Genomic DNA, 24695 nt, shown 5'->3' with positions numbered 1-24695 from the left:
ACTCGGGGAAAGACAGCCAAGGTGTGACCAGGAGGAGAGTTCCGGCCCTCGGAACTCCCCGCATGAAGGTGCTGCCGGGAGAACAACGCCTTGACTTCAGTGGTGTGTCTGTGTTTGCATTCCAGCTGGAAGCAGAAGCGGTTTTCCGGGCCATCACTATTGCCAGTCGGATCAACTGTCCATTGTACGTCACTAAGGTCATGAGCAAGAGCGCGGCTGACATCATTTCCTTGGCTAGAAAGAAAGGTACGGGATGGGCTTGGCCTGCTCAGTCATGCCCAGTTGCAGATGCTGAACTACACCACTTTCTGGCAAAGGACCAGCAGGGGTGGGTTGGGCTGGCTTGCCAGTTGGCCAAGGGGGCTGCTGAGCTAAATGGGTAGTTGGACAAGAGGCTGTTCTTAGCCAGGCATAAGGAATATTACTTTTTTCCGTTGCCTGATAACTGCTTCTTTCCACTTTAAAGGCACATCAAGATCAGTACTGGTTTTCAAGGTGCTACAAAAGAACAAGAAAAATCAACAGAACAGTTGGTGCCATGGGAAAATGTAGAACTGTGGATTTATTGGGGATTTTAAATGGTAATTTATATGTATTAATAGGATTTTTAATTGATTTTACATGGTGTTGTTATATTGGTTGTGAGCCACTCCAAACCCAACCTTGGTCGGAGAGGGGTGGTATATACATTTAATAATAAATTTAATAATAAATAATTAAAAATAATTAAAAATAATTTATTCAACTGGAGAATCACAATTGAAGAATTTATCTCCCCCCACCCCCCAGGCACCAAGAGTTCTTTTGGTTTTCCTTGTTGTGACCGCCTTTTATTGCATGCTATTAGAGCCCCACCTCCTCCACTCCGAAGCCCAGTCTGCTGCACCAAATGGTGCTTCACACAAGCAGGCTCAGGGGCCTTGTTTTCCCGTCACGATGGTGTGCACCTGACTGTGCGAAAGGCCACCCCTCCCCCATGTTTCAGAGGGGGCCTGGTCGCTGTTACCTCAATGGTGGCTCCTGCATGTGTGCAGCCCCCCTCCTCCGATGTTGCTGACATCGAGTGATCCACACACATGTGTGACGGTGGCCTGGGATGCCGGAAAAGCTCAACAGGAGGACCGGAACTCAGCCAGGTGTCCTGGATTCACTTTTCTAATGTACCTACGCCGTCCTTCCGCACTCCGCAGCCTTCGCATCATTTCCCTTCTGCCACTTGGATTTCCTTCTGCTTCCCTATTTGGGTCATCCTTTTCTGCATTGAGCCAGATGTTAGAAGCTTTACTTTAGAGACAGGGACAGGCAGGCACTTGAGCTCAGTCTGGCGCACAGCCCTGCTTTGGGGGTAGGGGAACTTGGGGGGGTAGTGGGTGGAGAAAGAGACTTCCAAAGAAAGCTGTTGTCAGAGTGGGGTCTCTTTGCTTCTGCCCCCTCCCTGGTCCATCCTGGGAGCACTGGTCATCCACCGGGAAACCCCTTACGGTGCCATAAGTTGTTGCTTAAGTGTTACCGTCTGACCGCCCGTTTCAGTTCCTTTCATGGGAACGTGAGGGGGAGAGGATGGCTGGGATAAGCACCATCAAATCGAGCCAGCCTTGGCTTCTTCTCTTCAGCATTAGCAGGTAGGCCCAGGTGAACATCTCCAGGCTTACACAGTTGCTTTCAGTGGTTGTGACTTTCCTGCTCTCAAGGTGCTCTAGTTTTCGGGGAGCCAATCACGGCCAGTCTGGGGACTGACGGGACACACTATTGGAGTAAAAACTGGGCCAAGGCAGCCGCATTCGTGACCTCGCCTCCTCTGAGTCTGGATCCCACGACCCCTGATCATTTGACATCCCTTCTTGCTTGGTAAGGAATGAGGACTGTTGGGAAGCCCCTGATCAATTGGGCGGGGGCAATGTCCATGAACCTCTTGGGTGTGAACTAAGGGGTCAGCAGTCAACAAACAAGTCAGTGTCCTGATGGGGTTTGGAGTGCTGCCAAACCGTTCTCACTCTCAAAGGAACAGCAAAACCTGTATTAATCTTTGGGCCCTATTAAACCTTACTCTTGAAATGTGTTTTTGCAGTTAAGATTTGACGGTGGGGGGCTTTGCCCTCATACCATTTTTCTGTCCACGTCATCCTTCTTAAGTTGGTTTCCCCTGTGTTGGGGAAGGAAAAAAAAGAGCTCCTCATATCTTTTCCCCTGCAGGAGGGGCTGTAGTGTGAAGGGGCTGATTTTGAGTGGAACAAAAGGCAGGAAAGGAAAGTTAAGTAGCCACCCCCCTTCTGTTCCTCTACTTACTGGCAACCACCCAGGCTGCTTTTCAATAATAGTAGCTGTAAGGCTAGAGCCTGTTCATTATTATCCCTCGTAGCATCTGGTTTGGCTCTCTTGGGAAGGGTGGGGCGCAGAATCAGCTTTAAAATTGCTAAATGTAAATTAGCCCAGCCTAGTTACAATTAGTACTTGGATGGGAGACCACTAAGGAAGTCCAGGGTCACTATGCAGAGGAAGGTTTGTCTCACCTAGGCTAGCCTGATCTCATCAGATCTCAGAAGCTAAGCAGAGTTGGCCCTGGTTAGTACTTCAATGGGAGACCGCTAAGGATGTCTACAGTTGCTATGCAGAGGAAGGCAGTGGCCAACCACCTCTGCTCATAGCGTCCCTTGAAAACCCCATTGGTCCTGGAGTCGCCACGAGTCCGTTGTGACTCGACAATGTGCTATTATTATTGTTATTACATGTAAATTCACAAAGAGATGAAATGAAGTCAGATCACTTGGTAAGATGAGCTGTCGGTGTTTAGTATGAAGGCAGAGGCTGGAGCAGTCAGTGGAACTGAAAACAGTAGAAGTGAAGAGAGTGGGTGTTCTTGAGTATCTCCCTGGCCCTGCCCAGCAGTAATGAAAACAGCAAGCAGCCTGCAGCCTCTCTTGCAGCCAGTTCAAATATGTCTCCTGTGGATTCTTTCAGCGGTGACCTGCAGGTGACGGGCAGCGGCCACTGTACATACAGCACTGCCCAGAAGGCAGTCGGGAAGAACAACTTCACACTGATCCCGGAAGGCGTTAATGGGATCGAGGAAAGGATGACGGTGGTCTGGGATAAGTGTGTGGTGAGTTCAGCCTTATGTGTAGAGTGGTTGAGAGACGGCAAATCCTGCTCTGGGCCAGAGCAGTGGTTTAGAGCGGTGGACTCTGATCTGGAAAACCAGGTTTGATTCTCTACTCCTCCACATGAGCAGCGGACGCTAATCTGGTGAACTGGATTTGTTTCCCCGCTCCTCCACATGAAGCCATCTGGGTGACCTTGGGCTAGTCATAGCTCTCTTAGAGCTCTCTCAGCCCCACCTACCTCACAGGGTGTCTGTTGTGTGGAGAGAAAGAGGAGGTGATTGTAAGCCGGTTTGATTCCTCCTTAAGTGGTACAGAAAGTCGGCATGTAAAAACTAACTCTTCTTCTTCCTCTTCCTCCTGCCTTCCTGGGCTGTTTCCTCTTCCTCTGACGTGATCATTCAGACTCAGGATGAATTTGAAAGGCCTGGCTATCACCCAGGCACAATTTTTTTGTATATTTATTAGATGTGAAACTTTGTAGAGAGAGAGAATGGTTTGGTTGGTTTGCCAGTGGATATCCAGTGAGCTTCATGGCTTATTAGAGATTTGAACTGGTGTGTCTGTTGCCCAAGTCCAAAGTGGTCCCCGTAAGTCAACTGGGAACATCCAGTGCTGTAGCAATGTTAAAGTTGCAGACTTGACTGGCAAGCTGTATGGGAGACCCTTGGAAGTATGTCCCCCACAACCCAGTAGCTGCTTCAGGCTTCCCAAAGGAACAAATAAGTAACCACTAGGTATTTCTAAGGGATGACTGGGGAAGGCACTGGCAAACCACCCCGTAAAACAAAGTCTGCCTAGTAAACGTCGGGATGTGACGTCACCCCATGGGTCAGGAATGACCCGGTGTTTGCACAAGGGACCTGTCAGGCCTTTCGCCTTTTAGCTGGAGTAAGGCTCTTGACATGAGTTAGGTCAGGTTCTGGCTACACGTCGAGACCTTGGTTCTCATGCCTGTAAACGTCTGTGTACAGTTTCACTCGTCCTGTTTTTCTGCAGCTGTGGTATTGTTTAGTCTGTCTTCCTGGGAACCGCTTATCTCGGGGTTGCCTAGGGACGTTTACCTTTTAGCCCGTAGTGCCTTTAAACATGTAACTGGCCTGTGTTAGCCATTACCAGCCTCACCTGCCTGTAGGCAGTCAGTTCTTTAATCTGTCCTTTTGCTCTTAATAAAATATTACTGCTTCAGATCTACCTGTCTGGATGAGTTTACTTATGGGATGCTAGGGACAGATGCCTGATCCTGACATTAGGCCCATTACGGATTTGTTAAAAACGAAGGGGAAGGGGAGTTCGGCGACTCTGCCTTCCTCCCGGTTGAATTGGCCGCCAGAATGTCAGCGAACTTTTGACACTCTGAAAAAACTGTTCACTTCTGAGCCTATACTCAAACACCCTGACTGTGAGAAACCTTTCATTGTTCAAGTGGATGCTTCCGATGTAGCGATGGGGGGAGCATTACTGCAAGTAGGGGAAGCGGGGCAGCTTCAACCCTGTGCGTACTTTTCTAAAAAATTTTCGCAGTCTGAATTAAACTGGCCCATTTGGGAAAAAGAGGCGGCTGCAGTTAAATGTGCTCTCACGGTTGTGGAGACATTTCCTAGAGGGGGTTGATGTCCCGTTTGAAGTGTGGACGGAAAATAAAAATTTAGAGGCTTTAAAAGGAACGCGCAAACTCATGACAAAGCAGGTGCGTTGGGCCGAATTCTTCTCAAAATTCCGTTCTGTGTTAAAGCATGTGCCCGGCAAGCAGAATCAGTTGGCAGATGCGCTTTCTCGACTCCCCCAGTATCAGAGCAAGGTGGATCGTCCCACAGACTTGCTATTTACTCCTGAGCAGCGGGGGACTTTGTCTGGCCTGACCGTTCTTACTCGCTCCCAAGCATGAGAGTCCCCTCCCTTGGAAGGGCTGCCGGACTCATTCAAAACTGCCTTGACTCAAGCCTGCCAGGCAGAGGGAGCCGCTCCCCTTAGGGCCCCCTCCCGACCCGACAGCGGGCTGGTTTTTGGGGGTAGGTGGAGTGGAAGGTTCGCACTAGCCGAGGGGCGGCGATGTCGCAGGAGTGTATCTATTCGTCATAGGCAGGGGGGAAGTGCTTCCAGCGAACAAGATACTGCAGGGAGCCATGGTGAATGCGAGAGTCCAGGATTTTAGCAACCTCGAAATGCTCCCCCCCCCCACCATCAACGGTTGCTCAGGAAGCGGGTCGGGATGCCACTCCGGGGAGGGAGTGTGCGGTTTCAAAAGGCTTACATGGAAAACTGGATGGATACGTCTGAGTGCCTTTGGCAGAGTGAGTTCCACTGTCACGGGGTTGATGATACGAGACATGGGATGAGGTCCCACATATTTGGCACTTAGTTTGTCACAAGGACGGGTGGAACGAAGGTTCTTGGTAGACAGGTAGACCAAGTCCCCCACTTTATAGTCCTGGCAAGGAGATCGATGTTTGTCAGCCTGAGCCTTGTATTTACGTTTGGCTCGTTCCAAATTCTTTATCAGCCAGGGCCAGGTGGTATGAATTGCCTCTACCCATGCAGCTACATCTCCATCGCCCTCCCCCCTGGAAATATTTAGCTGTTCGATAGGACCAAAGTCTTGACCATATACAGCTTGAAATGGACTAAACCCTGTGGATTGGTGAACAGCATTGTTGTAGGCATATTCAGCAAAAGGCAACAGTTCAACCCAATTATCTTGGTGATAATTGACATAACAACGAAGGTAACATTCTAACACAGCATTGACACGTTCAGTTTGCCCATCAGTCTGGGGATGGAATGCACTAGAGAGACCCTGCTCCACCCCCACCAATTTAAGGAAAGCTTTCCAAAATTTGGCTACATAGGTGCGCCCCCTGTCGCTCACTATCTTCTGCGGGAAGGAATGTAGATGGAAGACATGTGACACAAAGAGGCGGGCCAGCTTTGGGGCGGAGGGAATACTTGCGCACGGGATGAGGTGCACCTGTTTGGAGAAAAGGTTCGTAACAACCCATAGAACAGTTTTACCCTCACTAAGAGGGAGGTCAGTCATAAAATCCATGGCAATGACTTCCCAGGGTCTGGAGGGGATTTCTAAGGGTTGCAAGAGTCCGGGAGGTTTCCCTTGAGAACGTTTGACAGTGGCACAAGTTGGGCAGCCGCGAACGAAGGAGTCCACGTCAGTGCACATGCCCGCCCACCAGAATTGCCTATGCAACAAGTGAAAAGTTTTCAAGAATCCAAAGTGCCCTGCTGTTTTAGCCCCATGGGCTAATTTTAACACTTCCTTCTGCAAGTCTTTGGGCACGTATAATTTAGAGTCTTTGTACCAGCAACCGCCACGTTCCAGAAGGGAGGGAGGGTGTGAGCGGAGAGTTCAGCCTGGCAAAGGGCACGGAGTGAGTCCAGGAAGGAATCAGACAGGTCCATCTTACTCGGTGAGGTGGACGAGGCTGGTTGTAGAACCGGAGGAGCACTTGGAGGAGAGGGTGGCAAGTCTGCACGTATGGGTGCCGGGGGTGTGGCTGTGGAGGGCGAGGGAGTCAGGTTCGAGTTCTGGACATCCCCCCCCCAGTGCGGGGCTGTCGTAGGGTCTGTGATCTGGTCTGGACGGCGAGGGTGGGCAAGAGACTTCTTTGCGCTGGGGTGAATAAGGAGACTATGGGACGGTCAACTTTGGTAGGATACTGGGGGAGCCTGGAGAGAGCTTCCGCCAGTACATTTTGCTTTCCGGGGACATATTTGAGTACAAAACAGAATTGGGAAAAGAAGTCAGCCCAACGAAGTTGCTTTGCGGACAGTTTATGGGTCCCAGTTAGTGCCTCCAGATTTTTGTGATCTGTCCAGACTTCAAAGGGGACCCGGGGACCCTCAAGGAATTGTCGCCATGTAGTCAGAGCATGGTAGACGGCGGCTGCTTCTTTTTCCCAAATGGGCCAGTTGAGTTGGGAGTGTGCAAACGTTTTAGAAAAATAAGCGCAGGGGTGAAGCAGACCATCATTGCCCTGCTGCAGAAGGGCACCTCCCATGGCTACATCCGAAGCATCTACTTGTACTATAAACATACGATCCGGATCAGGATGTTTTAAAACTGGTTCAGAGGTGAACAAACGCTTAAGGGAATCAAAAGCAGTTTGACATTGAAGAGTCCATAGAACTTTGGCTGTGGGGAGAGAGGCGGAAGCCCCCTTGCCTTTAGACTTGAGGAGATCAGTGATAGGCAGAGCAACTTGGGCAAAGTTGGGAATAAACCCCCGATAAAAGTTCGCAAAGCCAAGGAATTGTTGCACTTGCTTACGGGTTTAAGGGGGACCCCAGTCAACAACCGACTGGACCTTGGCGGGGTCCATGGTGAGACCTTGGTGTGAAACAATATAACCCAGAAATGTCAATTGGCTTTGGTGAAATTCGCATTTGGATACTTTAGCATAGAGCTGATTGTCCCAGAGCCGTTGTAGTACTTCTCGCACCAAAGCTACATGCTCTTCCATGGAGTTAGAATAAATGAGGATTTCATCTAGATAAACCACCACGCCCCGGTATAACAAATCATGGAGGATTTCATTAATGAATTGCATGAAGACCCCCGGATCCCCCTGTAATCCGAAGGGCATGACAAGGAATTAAAACATACCAAAACAGCTGGAAAAGGCTGTGAGGGGCTCATCCCCGTCACGAACGCGGACTCTGTAATAGGCTTCAACTAAGTCCAGTTTGGTGAAAATGCGCCCCTCCTTTAGCTGTCCCAAGATATCTGAAATTAGAGGGATGGGGTAGGCATTAGTCTGAGTGACAGCATTGAGCTTCCGAAAGTCAATGCAGAGGCACAGATCGCCTGTCTTTTTGCGGGCAAAAAAGGCAGGAGCCGAGCAAGGAGCTGAAGAAGGTCGAATGAAACCACGAGCAAGGTTTTTATCCAAAAAGTCTCACAATACAGTACGTTCGGCAGTGTTCATGGGATATGTTTTACTTTTAGGCAATTTACTGTCCCCCACCACTTCAATAGCACAGTCTGTTCTCCGGTGGGGGGGCAGAGCATCGCACTCTTTGACATTGAAAACATCCGCGAAATCCTGATACTCAACAGGCAGTATTGGGGGTGTGTGTCAGAGACTAAGGCTGTGGCTGTCGGGAGAACTACTGCTGCTTCGTGTCGGTGTTGGGCGCAGTCGGGATGCGAGAAGGTGATAGTATCGGCTTTCCAGTCTATAGAAGGGCTGTGTCCCTTTAGCCAGTTTATTCCCAAAATGACTTTGTATCGGATGGGGGCTATAGTGAAGTCTATTTGTTCCCAATGAGAATCGATACCCATCGCAACGCTGCGAGTGCGACGGTCTACCGGGCCACTCCTAAAGGTGCTGCCATCCATCTGAGCGAACTGGATGGGGTCAGGTAGTGTCTCAGACTTAACTTTAAGTGCCTTGAAAGTGGCCTCATTGATTAAGGAGCGCCCACAGCCCGAGTCTATGAGGGCTTTAACATGTAGTTTGGGGCCTCGTTTGTAATGTTGTAACACTACATCCACATATACAGTATTTTCAACTTCACTCACCATAACAGGAGCCTTGGGTTTTGCAGGAGAAGCTGCAGGGGTCTGCGGTGTCGCTCCGCTCTCCGCAGACCCTGCCTGTTTTTTGACAAGTCAAGAGGAGATTCTAGGTTGAGGGCAGGGGGATCCCAGGAGCAATCCTCATCAGAAGATTGAGAGCTGTCCCCCAATGGGGCACTTGTAATCCGAGTCCCAGATGGGACAGTAGGAGTGGGTTCACCAGTGACTTCTCCGACGTGAAGTGCCGAGGGCGCGTGTCGTCCTGGCGCAGTGCTGCATGTGGCAGCGGTGCCTCTTCGTTGAGGTCGCCCCCGAGCCCGGGGGTGGGGTCCTTCTGGACGAGAAGGAAGAGCGAGGTCTGGCCGGTGCGGGCAGGCTGCTGCGAAGTGGCCCATGGTGCCGCAGACGAGTCAGGCTCCCCTCTGGAACCGGGATTTGCGGTCCTGTGAGGATCGCGTTGGTCTCCGCGGGATGGAGGTTGAAGCCTTAGAGGGAGGCTTTTGGCGGCTCCCCTCTTTGGTCCGACGCCGAACCAGGGAGATGAACTGGCGGCGGCTTTCACTTCTTCTGCCAGCAGGATCCAATCCTCCAAGGTGTCAGGATCCCCTCGCATATATGCCCAGTTCAAAATGTCGGGGTGTAATGCCTCCCGAAAATAGTGTATGCGGGTAGCTTCTGGCCAGTCCACTATTTTACTGGCGAGTTGTTGAAGCTCGTCGGCGAACTCCCGAACTGGGGTTGAGCCCTTCCGGAGCTGTAAAAGTTCGACTTTAGCCCTTTCTCCCAGAAAGGGGTCCTCGAAACGTCTCCGCAGGGCCCTCATGAAATTATTGAGAGAGTGTATGGAGCGAGCCCGAGTGTCAAATTGGAGAATCATCCAGTCCGCCGCTCTTCCCGTTAAGAGGGAGGCGACAAAATGAACTCGGTGGGGAAAAACTGGCCTTGTTCCCTCATGTAACTGTCCACATGATGCAGGAAACAGGGTAAAGCCTTGACAGAGCCATCATTGGTGATCTTTAGTCGGGGTTGTTTCCATTGAATTGGTTGCACAGGGAGTGGTAACACTGGCGCTCCAGGGGGCGGCTGGCCTGGCACGACGGGCGCACCTGGCCCGATGGGCGCAGCGGGTGCACCTGTCCCGGCTGGCGCGGCGGGTGTGCTGGGTCCCCCGCCAGGTGCCTGGGGTGGATGTTGCGGAGCTGACTGCGGAGGCTGGGTAGGATCCGGTGGAACTGGGGCGTTCTGAGCCCGTTGCTACTGTTCATTCTCGCGGAGCAGTTGTTCCATCTGTTCCTGTAGACGGTTTACTTGGTCAGCCAATTCCCGGTTCTGGCTCCGCAAGAAATACATGTCATCGCGGATCTCTCCGGTACGTCTGGATTGGCTGACCCGGAGGTTGGAGGCCCAGTGGGATCTGTTGCCATATAGGTCCTCGTCGTTGGATAAGGTCCTCGTCGTTGGATAAGTCCGACTCGGGGTATTGTCCAGAAAGGCGCCGGGCACATTGTGTGGCACGAGACAGGAGGAACGTAGGGGAGAAAGAGGGTCCGAAAGAGAACCCTGATCCCACAGGTCCCTTGGGACGCGCGTCTTTCGCATTTGCCCTGGCGCGTTCGGCTGCCAACTGCTGCTCTCTATCCTTGTCAGCCTGAGCCTTGGCCGCCGCTAATGCCGCTTCTTGCCGTTGTTTCTCGGCCCGTTGGTTTGCGAGCGCTTGGTCCGTTTCCAGCTTCAAAGCAAAAGCTGCAGTGACCAACGGAAGAGCTTCTCGCTCCAGAAGGGCGAGGAGCGGGGCCTGATCCTGTCCAAGTAGAGGTTGCACCTGGACAGCCAAGGCAGCTGCCCCAGCTCCAAACGACAGAGTCAACAGTCGCGTTAAGTCGGCCACCGTAGTTGTGGTTAAGGGTAGATCCACAAATAGTAACGCAGTCCGAATAGCGATGGCGTGTGCCTCGGCTTCACAAACTTTAGGATCAGGAACCAGGGTCTGCGGCTGATGTCCCGCCATGTCGTGGAGCGAGTCGGGTAGGTCCGGAACCTCCGCTTGATCCTGTTGCAAAGTCAATTTCGCTAACAAACGAGTTAGGAGAACCAAGTCCTCTTTCGCCTCCCGCACCTCTTCCAACAACCCGTCCAGGGCTAAGAGGTCGTGACGGGCTGCACGGTCCACGTCCTCAGATGACCAGGGCTTCATTTCCGTAAGGCAGCGCCACTGATGCCGAAGGAGACCCACTAGACGGTTAATTTCCACATCAGTCTGTAAAGTTTCTACTAGCACATCATGCAGCAGAGTAGACTTTCCTTTCTTCAGGAAAGACGGAAGATCCCACTAATAGAGTCCAACGGGTGAAGTCCTCCAGGATTCCAGGCGTGGAACCCGAGCTCAGGGAGACGTGACCTCCACCCGAGATGTAGGCGAACCCTCCAGGGCTCCAGCTACGCTGATGAATAGGGAGATTCTTGGCTTAATGTCAGCCCTTGGCCCGAAGAGTCCCCAAAAGCAACAACCCAGACAGGTAGTCCTAAGGCAAGTTGACTTTATTGGAAAAATCAAACGGGTTAACTATGCTTGCAAACTAACTAAGCCAAGAATGGCTGGCTGGCGCAAATCAGTAATATATATTAGCAAAGCTGATATGGCAGGTTGGCATAGTAACTCAGTTTCCCACGGGAGAGGAATGCATGAGATAAAGTGTCTGTTAGAACAACAAAGCGAGGCAGCTGCGAGAAGCCGTGAGAAAGTCATAACACCTCAGAGGAGCCGAGGAGCTGAACAGGCCCGCTCCTGACACCGCAAATAGTCTGCCTGACAAAATAACTCAGCGGGGGGAGTTCTGGTTTAAAGAAGATAAACTGTACGTTCCTGTTTCTCTTCGGAGGGAGGTAATGGATCGGGGCCATGGTTCCAAGGTGGCGGGGAATTTTGGCTTTGTTAAAACCCTGCATCTTTTGCGCAAGGAATTCTGGTGGCCAGGGATGAGAACGGACTTGGATTCTTTTATTCGCAGTTGCCCCACTTGCGCTACAGCCAAAAGGGTGGTGGGGAAGCCGCCCGGACTTTTGAAGCCTTTGGAAACACCTTTGGCTCCCTGGGAAGTTATTGCCATGGATTTTTCACAGATCTTCCTCCCAGCCGGGGGAAGACGGTACTATGGGTGGTCGCAGACCTTTTTTCTAAACAGGTTCATTTGGTTCCTTGCATGGGACTTCCCACGGCTCAAAAACTCGCTTGAATGTTTATATCACATGTGTTCAAATATCAGTTTTCCGCGCAAGATGATCTTGGATCGGGGCCCACAATTCGTAGCAAAGTTTTGGAAAGCTTTTCTTGAGTTGGTGGGGGTGGAACAAGGGTTATCCAGTGCCTATCACCCCCAGACCGATGGTCAGACTGAACGTGTCAACTCAGTACTAGAGTGTTATTTGCATTGCTGTGTAAACTACCATCAAGATGATTGGGTGGATCTCTTGCTATTTGCTGAGTATGCTTACAATAATGCCTCCCATTAGTCCACTGGTTTCAGCCCGTTTCAGGTAGTGTATGGAAAAGACTTCAGGCTGTTTGGGAGTGTGGATTGTTCGGGGGAGGACGCCAACGCTGAAGTGGCTGATTGGGTGAGCGTGGTACAGAATACTTGGCCCTGGTTACAGAAAAATTTGGAACGGGCCAAGCGCAAGTATAAAGCACAAGCAGACAAACACCGTTCTCTGGGGTGGGACATCAAGGTGGGGGACCAGGTATATCTGTCCACAAAAAACCTTCTCTCCCTACGCCCGTGTAAAAAACTTGGTGAGAAGTATGTGGGACCCTTCCCAGTCTCACAGCTCATTAATGAAGTCACAGTAGAACTCAGCCTTTCGAAGTCCCTGAGGGGCATCCATCTGGTGTTCCATATCAGTTTGCTAAAGAGATACATGCACACACCAGAATGGCATCCTGATCCTGCTCCCGAGCCTCCGGTGTTGGTGGGGGCTGGGAGAGGAACATTTAGAAGTTTCTAAGATCTTATTTTTTTTTAATTTTGTTAATATTTTGAGGGGTACAAAAAGGAAAAAAGGGAAAAGGTAAATCATTCAATATATAAAAACAACATTACAATTTCCATTAGAAAATAAGCTCAGTCATATACAACCAAAATATCAGTCAAGTACCATACTGTTTATCTAAATAGAAAATAATTATGAAAGTAAAAATATCATTCATTTGTCTAACTATTATCCTTTTAAGAAAAGTATTGCCTGTTCTATATTTTAGACTAGTCAGTACGTCATCCATTCACTTAACTAGAAATCATATAAGTATAAAATGACTCCCACTTTTCGTCAAATTGTTCTATAGATTCATTAAGCTTTGGATTTAAAGCAAAAGTCATTTTAGCCATACTGGCGTACTCTAAAAGTTTTTCTTTCCATTCTTCAATTTCGGGAATGTACGTTTGTTTCCAAGTTCTTGCCAGAACCATTCTGGCTGCTGTTGTGGCATACTTAAAAACATCATGAAATTTCAAAGGCAAGTTTGGTGGCACCATACTAAGTAAGTAATATTTGGGATCTCGTGTTATCTTCGTTTTTAATATCATCTGAAGTTCTCGGTGAATCTGTTTCCAGTACAATTGTAATTTGGGACATGTCCACCAAACATGGAAGTAAGAACCGTCTGTATCTTGACATTTCCAACATACACCTTTTTTTCCCGGAGATGTCATATGAGAAAGCATATTTGGAGTCAAATATCATCTATAAAATGTTTTGTACCAGTTTTCTTTGACTTCTTGGCACACAGTATACTTTAATTCAGAGGTACAAAGTTTTTCCCAGGATTCCATATTGATCATTTCACCAAAGTTTTGCATCCATTTAATCATATTCGTTTTCACCTGTTCTTCTTCTGTGTCATATTTCAGGAGAAGTTTGTAGATTTTTCCTAATAGATGGGAATCATTCTTAGATATTATCGATTCAAACTCTGTCAATTCTCGAAATGGCCGGGGATATGAACAGTCTTTCTGTAAATTAGACCTCAATTGAAGATAAGTTAGCCAGTTTAATTTTTGAAATTTATTTTGGAGTTCAGTTAAACTTTTAATTTCACCTGTTGGCTCTATCATATCGTTATAGGTAAAATGAACAGCTGGTTTCAATTTAACGTTGTCATGATATGCTTCCGTCGGGGACATTATGGATGGTGGAGTTGGACTTATTCTTTTTTTGTACTTTTTCCATACTTTTAATATCGCCATCTTAATATCGCAATCTTCTGGTGCTTTGTCCTTTTGGGTTGTTGCTGTAGGGTCCCACAGAGTTTTATGAAATCCTTGTCCAAGATCTGCTCGTTCTAAAATGACATGTCTATTTTTTGGATGTTTTATCCATTCTGCTATCCAGGTTAAGCAGGCTGCATGATAATATAATTTAAGATTGGGTAAAGCCAAGCCTCCTCTTTTCTTTTCGTCTTGTAAAACTTTAAATCTGATTCTCAGCTTTTTCGCAGCCCATACAAACCGATTAATTTGTTTTTGCCAGTTTTCTATTATTCTATCTGGTATGTTAATCGGAAGAAATTGAAATTAAAAGTTCAATCTCGGGAGTACATTCATCTTTATCACCGATATTCTTCCCAGCCAAGAAATTTTCATTTTAGACCATAAACTTAGATCTCTTTCTATGTCTCCCCAAGTTTTCAGATAATTTGACCTTAAAAGTGTCTTATTTTGTGAAGATATTCTTTTTTTTTTTGAAAATTTTATTGGTTTTTATAATATAAATTTTCCATGTTAACAAACAACAATAAAAGTAATATAGAAAATTAAGTCATAAGTAATGTTGTTATAGTTATTTAAGTACTTAATAAAATAAAAAAACAAAGGAAAATTTGTTGACTTCCCCATCACCTCCGTCCGCCTCTTAATAAAGTATTCTATCCCATCGTGATATAGTCTGATCTTAATTACTCTTATATCTCAGTTAAATTTCAATCACAATATTATGTTAATAAAATTAATTACACTTCTTTATATTAGCAATGTCCTCTAGATCAGATTAAAAGGTACTCTTCCATTTTTCCCAGTCCTAGTTCATATTCACAATATTTCATCCAAGCCTCCCATTCCCCCATAAATTGAACATTGTCCTTTTGGTTTAAAGTAGCTATAAGTTTTGCCATTTCCACCAGTTCAAACATTTTCATAATCCAGTCTTCTTTCCCAGGAGTGTCTGCCCCTTTCCATTTTGCTGCATAGAGCAATCTTGCAGCTGTTGTCGCATAGATCAAAAAAGTCCTTTGTGTTAACAAGTCATCAGGTATCATGCTTAATAGCATCATTTCTGGTGTTTTGGGTATATTTCTTTGTACTATTAGTCTTAATTCATTTTAAATCATATCCCAAAAATCCTTAGCTTTGTCACAAGTCCACCACATATGATAAAAAGAACCAACTTCTTTATTACATTTCCAACATTTAGGGGATGTCACTTTATAAATCCTTGCAATCTTCTTAGGTGTTAAATGCCATCTATACATCATTTTATATATATTTTCTCGAATTGACTGCGCATTTATTCCTTTCAGGTCTTTCATCCATAATCTTTCCCATTTATTTAAAGCAATATCATGTCCCACAGTTTGAGCCCAGTTAATCATTGTTGGTTTAATTATTTCCTGCTCACAATAAATTGTTAAAAGAAGATTATACATTTTAGAAATCAGTTGAGTGTTATTATCTAATAACATCCTGTGAAAAGGCGATTTCTCTTTAGAGAATCCATTCTTCATATCTTGTGTAAATACTGATTTAATTTGATAATATTGAAGCCATTGTAAATCGTCTTTAAGTAACTGAAAGTCTTTTAGTGAGCTTTTTTTCCTTCCCAGTTAATTAACTCTTGGTAGGTGATAAATTTGTCCAATCTAAGTGGGCGTAATTTTTAACATTTAACATTTCAACATTTTTTGAGGTGATATCCACATCGTTGTTACTGGTTCAAGAATATGTTTATATCTCATCCAAGTATGAAATAAGGAGGACCTGATTATATGGTTACGAAATGATGCTTGTATCTTAATTTTACCATACCACAAATAGCCATGCCATCCACTTATATTGTTAAAACCTTCAAGATCTAACAAACGCAAGTTAGATAAGTTCATCCAGTCCTTTAGCCATACTAAAGCGGCCGCTTCAGCATAAAGTTGAAAATTAGGTAATGCTAAACCTCCTCTAACTTTAGAGTCCACAAAATGTTTGTAAGCAATCCTCGGCTTTTTCCCTTGCCAGATGAAATTTAATACGTCTTTCCTCCAAGTATCAAAATATTTAACATGTGATATTATAGGCAGATTTTGGAATAAGAAAAGCATCCTTGGTAAAATATTCATTTGGACTGTTGATATACGTCCCAAAAGTGACAGCTTTTTATTTGACCAAATGATCATGTCAGTTTTTATTTTATCCCATAATTTAAGATAGTTATTAGTTATCAATTCTTTGTTCTTCGCAGAGATCCAGATCCCCAAATATTTGACCTTATTAGCCTTGTCCCAACCTGTATATGATATAAATTCCTGCTGTTCCATTTCTGGTAAATTCTTAAATATTGTCTTTGTTTTTTCTTGGTTAACTTTAAACCCCGATACACTTCCAAAGTCGTCCAAAGTTTCCAGCAATATCTTCATTGATTGTGTTGGGTTCTCCAAAATTAACAGAAGGTCATCCGCGAAAGCTCTCAATTTAAATTCATGTTTTTTAATTTTTAATCCGCGAATGTCCTCCATACTCCTTAGCTTACAACATAGTGATTCCAACACCAACAAAAATAGTAATGGAGACAGGGGACATCCCTGTCTAGTTCCTTTCTTGATTGAACAATTATCAGACATCGATTCATTCACCAAAATTTTTGCCTGTTGGGATGTGTATATGGCCGATATACCTCTCAAGAAGCGGTCTCCAAAATTTATTTTTCCAATATCTTTTTCATAAAATCCCAGGAGACCATATCAAAAGCTTTCTCTGCATCCAAAAATACAAAGGCCGCCGTTTGTTGAATATTCTGGTCATAATATTCCAATGAGTCTAATAAAACTCTTATATTATCTTTAATTTGCCTTCCTGGAACAAAACCTGCTTGGTCTTCATGTATAAGGTCTTTAATAAAATGCTTTATCCTATTCGATAAGACCGAAGCATAGATCTTATAATCCACATTTAACAGCGAGATAGGTCAGTAGTTTGAAGTTTTTTCTGGATCTCTTCCTTCCTTAGGTATCAACGATATAAATGCATGTGACCAAGTCTCTGGGGATGCTCCCTTATCCAAAATTGTATTACAAAGTAATACAAAAAAAATTCACTAAATTGTCACTGAATGTTTTATAAAATAGTGCAGTAATTCCATCTGGTCCTGGTGTCTTATCCATTTTTTGTTTCATTATTGCTTCTTGTAGTTCCTCCTTTGTAATTGGAGCATCTATCCATTCTTGTTGGGGCTTTGAAAGGACATTCATCTGTATTGAATTTAAAAACTTGTCTATTTTCTTTTTTGAGATATTTTCTTTCTGATATAACTTAGAATGAAACAAATTCTTTTTGCATATCCGTAGTTGTATAAACTGGTTCTTTAGCGGATTGAATTTTTGTTATAATCTTCTTTTGAAATGAATCTTTCAGTTGGGTTGCTAAAAATTTTCCAGGTTTATTAGCATGTTCAAAGTATTTTTGTTTAGCAGATTTTAAATTTTTGTTCATTTCCTCCATTATTATCAAATTTAGTTGGTGTTTAGATACAGAGATCTTCATTTGTATGTCATTTTTCTCTTCTTCATATAGAGCCATAACCAGTTTTTGCTCCAAATTTTGTAAATCCCAGAGTATATTATTGGTAAGTTGTAGTTGGGTTTTCTTCCACGCCGTGTGTTTCTGTATCATGAATCCTCTTAGAACAGCTTTGAATGCATCCCAAACTGTATTTAGCGAAGTTTCCCCATTAAGATTGATTTCAAAAAAATCTTTAATTAGGTCCTGTAGTTCTTTTTGAATCTTGTTATCTTTTAAAAGTTTATCATTTAATCGCCATCTAAATGCTTGTTTATTGTTCCATTCAAATGTAATTGGATTGTGATCAGAAAAAGTTCTTGGTACAATTTGAATTTTATGTAATTGCGTAAAAATAGATTTACTAGCCCATATCATATCTATCCTTGAGTGTGCATCATGTCTTTCTGAATAATAAGTATATTCCTTAGCTGTTGTATTCATTGTTCTCCAGATGTCTTGTATTTCCAATTCCGAAGCCATGGTGAAGAAGGTTTTAGGCAAACATCCTTCATTTTCGTCTTTTGCTTTTGCTTTTTTATCCAAAGTTGAGAGGATAACACCATTGAAGTCGCCCATCAAAAGAATCTGATCATTTGCATATTGGGAAATCAGTTCGTGTAGTTGTCCATAAAATTTTGCTTTTCCTTCATTGGGTGCATATATTCCTACCACAATCGTCTTTTGCCCCAATATTTTAGTTTTGATAATTACAATTCTCCCTTCATCGTCTTTGTACAGTAATTCAGGACTAAGGCTAGAATGAGCATATATCACTACTCCCTTTGTTTTTGTTTTGGCCGATGCGACAAATGCTTGTCCAAGCACTTGTCTATCCAGGTATCTTTTATGCTTTGTTGCTATATGAGTCTCTTGCAAACAAATTAGGGAATATTTGTATTTCTGTAAATATTTAAAAATTCTAGCCCATTTAGTTTTTTTCATTCAACCCATTTACATTCCAAGAAATTACTTTTGCCATGGTGTAATAATTATTGAAGCAAAATATTCAGTCTATAACTCAGCACCTCCCTCTGCTCCCTGTAATTCCTCTTCTTCTTCTTCCTCTTCCTTTTGTTCCAGGGTTAATCCTTTAAGTTCTGTCTTATATTTCCTCAAAAATTTTCCCGCATCCGTTGGTGATGAGATTGTCATTTTCATTTCTTTGTAAGTGAAGGCCAAGCCTTGTGGCATAATCCAACGATATTTAATACCATTAGCTTTCAAAACAGACACAAATTCTTTGTAATTGTTCCTCTGTGAGAGTAAATGTCTTGGTATGTCCTTTAGAAGTATTAGAGGAGTATCTCCTGCAGAAACCGGGTTGTCATAATGGATCTTCATGATCCTATCCTTAATCCTTGTATCATAAAAAACAATCATGAGATCTCTTGGTTTAGATCTTTTCATTCTGGCAGGTAATTCTATGGTATTCTATAAACTCTGTTAATGGCTTGGCTCAACACTTGTTCTTCTATTTGAAATAAGTAAGCCAAATTTGGAACTACAGTTTCTTTGTTATCTCCCATCATATCTGGTAAATTGCGCAGACGAAGGTTGGTCTCTCTTACTCTCATCTCCATCATGGCTATCTGGTCTTTGGCTGCTGTCTGATTAGTTTGTATTGTTTCAATCTGTTTTTCTTGGCTTACTAATTTTTTCTTTGTATCCTTGTGTTCTTCCATCACTTTCTTAATTGATGTCCATTGTTTGTATATCCATCTTCATAGTATTTATTTGAGTCTTTACCTCTTTGAGGTCTTCTGTAACCACATCCAATTTCTGGTTGATGGCTTGAGATGCTTGTCCAAGATTTGTCATCATAGAAGTCAGATGTGCCATCTGTGTTGACATCTGTTCAAACTGCTTAGTTGTTGCTTCTGTTTGTTTGGCTAACATGTCTTGTAATTTCTTATCCATAGTTAAGGTTTGAGCGGTGTCTTTCAATTTTGTGTAGGCAGGGCTATGTAATGAACCAGAACGGGGGCGAGATCCAGACATTTACATTGAAATAAGGCTGGTAAAATACATGGTGTCAGACAGGGCCCTCTGACTTGTAGTTGATAAAGAATGGTTCAATGATCAGCTTAACAATTTTTCCGAATTGAAAAGGTCCAAGTTTCACTTTAAAACAGCTTGTTAAAGATTTGGAATACCAGCGAGTTTTGCCGGACACTCTAGGTCGGATCAAACCAGGAAGTATTCCGGAAGTTGATTTTGCCGCGAACCTTCTACCGCCTCTTCTCGATGGTTGTTTCCTTCAGGAATTATTTCTATGTTGCTCGAGTGCGACGTGTATCCGGTCCTATGACTTCCTGTTGTTGTGGATCAGATGATAGAGAGGGTGGTATAGAGGGTCTTCCGGTCCAAGGAATTCCTTGCTATGCAAACGTGGCAGGAAGTCCTTTTTCACCGGGAACTCAGAGAGGAATTCTCCCTCCCCTTCCCTCTAGGTTGCTTCTCATTGGTAAAGATTTTAGTCTGTCTCATAAGCGTCCTTCTAACTCTTTGTTTTGATTTAAGCTGATCAACTTGATAAGGCTCCTGTCTCCAGTCTTGGTGGATTTTGTAAGTCAAACTTATCCAATTCAATTAAGGGAGGAGTAAGGGTATTGGGAATATCTTCATTTACCCTCCCGGTTATTCGGTAATGCCAGTAAGAAACGAGGAATTCTTGTGTACTCACTTGGGCATCTAGAGGTGAGGTTCTTATCTTAAAGTAGTCCTTATGTTGGTTATAAGGTGGTGGAGGGTAGAGTCTTATGCCGAAGTTGCGTTTTGGCGATTTCTTTCCCTCAGTGCCCAGGCAGGACCGGCATCCAAAACTCCGGGGGACTTATGGAAGCTCCCTCGGAGTATTTAGGAGGTCAAACTGCAAAAAAGGGCTGCAGGGAATTCCTGCTATCCAACCCACTTGCAAGGGTCGGGTTGGGATGTATAAAACTCCCCAAAGTTAACGCAAACTTGGATTTCACCCAGGAGCTCCTGGGCAAACGTGGCACTCACCCCAGTGACACCACCGGAAGCCTCATTTTGTGAAGATATTCTAACACCCAGATATTTGATTGACTCCTTCGTAATTTGACATCCGGTGATTCCTTGTAGATACTTGTCTTCATTGGTTGTAGTATTAAAGGTCAAAATTTTTGTCTTTGTTTTATTCAGTTTATAACCAGAATACTTTGCAAATTCCATGATATGGTGATGGACACATGGTAAAGTTCGTTCAGGGTTTTGACAAATCAACATGACATCATCTGCGTAGCTTTTAATTTTATGTTCTTCGTTTTCTACTATAAGAAATTTAATTTTTGAGTCATTTCTTATATAGTTCACAAGAACTTCCATTGATAAGTCAAAGAGCAGTGGAGAGAGTGGACAATCTTGTCTAGTGCCTTTATTGATATTAAATTCTGTTGACAAACAACCATTTATCAGGAGACGTGCCTTTTGAGCAGAATATATTGCAGAGTGTCTCCGCAGTTCATTTGTTGTAATACTTTTGAGATAAAGTGCCAAGATACATTGTCAAAAGCTTTTTCAGCATCTAAAAAAATCATTGCAGTTTTTATTGATTTTGACTTTATATACTTAATTGCACTAAGAACCAATCGTACATTGTCTCTCATAAGTCTCTTTGGTATAAAACCGGTTTGATCTGGGTGCACCAGTTTACTGATGTATTTTTGAAATCTTTTTGTGATTATGGAAACAAAGATTTTATAATCAATGTTCAGCAAGGAAATTGGTCTATATGCCTGAGGGAGATAGTGATCAGTACCTTCCTTTGGTATCAAGGATATATGTGCTTCTTGCCAGGACGGTGGAATCTTTCCATATTCAATTAAGAAGTTTCTAAGATCTTAGATTCCCGGGTCTGCAATAAAGTGCTCTACTACCGGGTTCGTTGGAAACACTTGGGTCCTGGTCATGATGAGTGGGTGGCTGAGCACCATGTGACCGCCCCCCGTCTAGTTCGCCAGTTTCACAATGCTTACCCCCAAAAACCTTGTCCGGTTTCTGGGAGGGAGGGGGGCCCTAGGGGGAGCAGAATGTCAGGCCTTTCGCCTTTTAGCTGGAGTAAGGCTCTTGACGTGAGTTAGGCCAGGTTCTGGCTACATGTCGAGACCTTGGTTCTCATGCCTGTAAATGTCTATGTACAGTTTCGCTCGTTCTGTTTTTCTGCAGCTGTGGTATTGTGTAGTCTGTCTTCCTGGGAACCGCTTATCTCGGGGTTGCCTAGGGATGTTTACCTTTTAGCTTGTAGTGCCTTTAAACATGTAACTGGCCTGTGTTAGCCATTACCAGCCTCACCTGCCTGTAGGCAGTCAGTTCTTTAATCTGTCCTTTTGCTCTTAATAAAGTATTACTGCTTCAGATCTACCTGTCTGGATTGGTTTACTTATGGGATGCTAGGGACAGACGCCTGATCCTGACAGGACCTTTACCTTTTACCTTTAGGCATTTCTAAGGGTCAGTATATTTTGCACTTGTGCATCTGCTAGTAAACCTGAGCACTCGCCTAGAAGGATTCCAGATTGGGGCAACAAGGTTTCCTCAGCAGGACTCCCAAATTGGACGCTCGGTGGGTCGTTGCTTCTTTTAAGATTTTACGATCTGCTTGTGAGCCCCTTTTCTTATCTGAGGCCTAATTCTTTTCTACCAGCCTCACACTGAAGACTTAAATGGGGTGCTTTTGGGATCTCGGTCCCCCCAGAAAGATGTCACAGGCAGCTGGTTTTCCTTTCCTGGTGCTGTGGTCAATCCATTGTGTAGAGATTGCTTGCAACATAATTTGATTGATGTACAATATATACTGTAGTCAAAGTGTATCTAAATTAGCATCCCGAATGCATGTTTAGATTATGCAGCACTAGTTAGGGGGTTGGGGGAAAGTTACTATTGGAAAAGAAGAACCAAGCAAACCCTTTTTTAAAAAAATGCCAGTGTACAGAACTGTGTCCCAGTTACCCTGTCCTGTGTTCGGGCGATTGTGTTGCCTCTCTCCCACCCATCAGCACCACCAGAGTTGTTCAGGAGAGCTTTCCAGCTGTTCATAGGATGTGTTTCTCTGTTTGCTGTATGTATTATTTTCCTCTCACTGCATTGTTTTCTACTTCTGCAATGCAGTTTTCTGTGTGGTGTAACATGTAAGATGTAGATTATCTCCCCCCTCCTTCCATGTGGACCAGCCAAGGAGCAGTTCCAGCCTTTCTTTTACTGCTCTCCTGAATCTCCATAATTAGCTGGCTTAACAGAACTGTTTTTCCTACTGTTAGTAACACAGTCAATTTTCCAATCAATGTTCAGGAGAATTCAAATGAAAGTGGCTGTGGGAAAAGTCCAATATATGTTAAGATTTTAGGCTAGCATGAGCACCGGAGTTTTTGTGATGAAGAATTTCATGCATTTTCCACAAACCCATTTTTGCACAGAACACGGAAATGAAGTGCAGGACGATGACTGTAGGATGGATTGCTTAAATATTTTATTTTATTGCATATATGTTTTGAATTTATATTTTGCTGTGCTTCCCATATTTGATGGGATTTAGCTGACCCTTGCTGACTTAATTAAGAGCCTTGGAGTTATACTGGGCCCAGCATTATTTCCTCTTTGCTCTCCCCCTTCCCCTTTTCCCTCTTTCCCCCCTTCTTCTCCCTTTTTCCCTTTCCATTTCTCTCTTTATCCCTTCCCTTTCCCCATTTGTTCCTTCCCCCCCTTTTTTTGGTTCTGCCTCCATCCCATTGTAGTAGCAAGACTATTGCTGTCTGGTGATTGCCTATTATCATCTTGACCTGCCACCATGCGGGGATATTAGAACATAAAAGCCCTGTTGGATGAGACCAAGGCCCATCAACTCCAGCAGTCTGTTCACCCAGCAGCCAGCCAGGAGCCTCTAGGAAGCCCACAAACAAGACGACAGCAGCAGCATTATTATCCTGCCTGTGTTCCACAGAACCTAATACAATAGGCATGCTCCTCTGATACTAGAGAGATGCATCATGTTTAGTATTCATTTTGACTAGTAGCCATGGATAGCCCTCTCCTCCATGAACATTTCCACTCCCCTCTTAAAAGCTTTCCAAGTTGGCAGCCATCACCACACCCTGGGGCAGGGAGTTCCACAATTTCACTTTGCGTTGTGTGAAGAAATACTTCCTTTTATCTGTTTTGAATCTCTCACCCTCCAGCTTCAGCAGATGACCCTGCATTCTAGTATTATGAGAGAGGGAGAAAAGCTTCTCCCTGTCCACTCTCTCCGTACCATGCATAGGTTTATAGACCTCTATCATGACTCCCCTTAACCGCCTTCTTTCCAAGCTAAACAGCCCTAAGTGTTTTAACTGCTCATCATAGGGCAGTTGCTCTAGCACCCCGATCATTTTGGTTGCTCTTTTCTGCGCCTTTTCAAGCTCTGTAATATCCTTTTTTAGGTGTGGTGACCAGAACTGTACACAGTATTCCAAGCGGGGTCTCACCATAGATTTGTATGAGGGCATTCTTTCCTTCTAGGTGGTATGGTAATTAGAGTACATTTTAGGGCGCCATTGTTACACATGATAGGATCTATATCCAGTAGATTAGATTTAATGTTTTTAATTGTATATTATATTTTAAAATTATATTGAGGTAGACCTGGAAAGCTTATTTTGGCTGCCCTCTAAGAATTATCACAAGAGACTAATCTTAACATTCCGGCAAAATAGAATTCCCTCCCTCTTGAGGTCTAAAAAGGACCTATTAAAGAGATATTCAATCTATCCCACCAGAGTCTTTGTATGTATATGTTGTTAACCGTCCTCAGCCTGGCTTTGCCAGAAAAGGGCGGTGTGCAAATAAAAATAAAAAATAAAAAAAAGATAAATGTCATGTTTAATACGGCATAGTTTGTTTCAGATTTCTATAATCCTAGTCTTATTATGCTCTGACCTGGATGGCCCAGGCTAGCCTGATCTTGTCAGATCTCAGAAGCTAAGCAGGGTCGGCCCTGGTTAGTATTTGGATGGGAGACCACCAAGGAATACCAGGGTTGCTGTGCAGAGGAAGGCACTGCAAACCACCTCTGTTAGTCTCTTGCCATGAAAACCCCCCAAAAAAGGGGTCGCCATAAGTCGGCTGCGACTTGACAGCACTTTACACACACACACAGTCTTATTACATTGCTTATTGGATGGCCCATCCTGCTGACTGCATTGACTTATGCTGTGTAATCCGCCTTGGGTCTCAGTGAGAAAGGTGGATTGTGAATAA

General features: G+C 44.4%; 1 protein-coding gene across 2 annotated transcripts in view; it reads left to right on the top strand.

Annotated features, from left to right (window-relative positions):
* The window catches only part of CRMP1 (collapsin response mediator protein 1), a 61902-nt gene that overhangs the window by 29782 nt on the left and 7425 nt on the right, over positions 1-24695 (top strand). For both annotated transcript variants that reach the window (XM_056855995.1, XM_056855994.1), the window contains 3 exons: positions 126-246; positions 1692-1848; positions 2959-3100. In XM_056855995.1, the coding sequence (XP_056711973.1) occupies positions 126-246; positions 1692-1848; positions 2959-3100 (420 nt within the window). The remainder of the gene's footprint in view (positions 1-125; positions 247-1691; positions 1849-2958; positions 3101-24695) is intronic.

This window comes from Euleptes europaea, chromosome 9, assembly GCF_029931775.1.
Source record: "Euleptes europaea isolate rEulEur1 chromosome 9, rEulEur1.hap1, whole genome shotgun sequence".
NCBI lineage: Eukaryota > Metazoa > Chordata > Lepidosauria > Squamata > Sphaerodactylidae > Euleptes > Euleptes europaea.
This window is presented reverse-complemented; position numbering and strand designations above follow the sequence as displayed.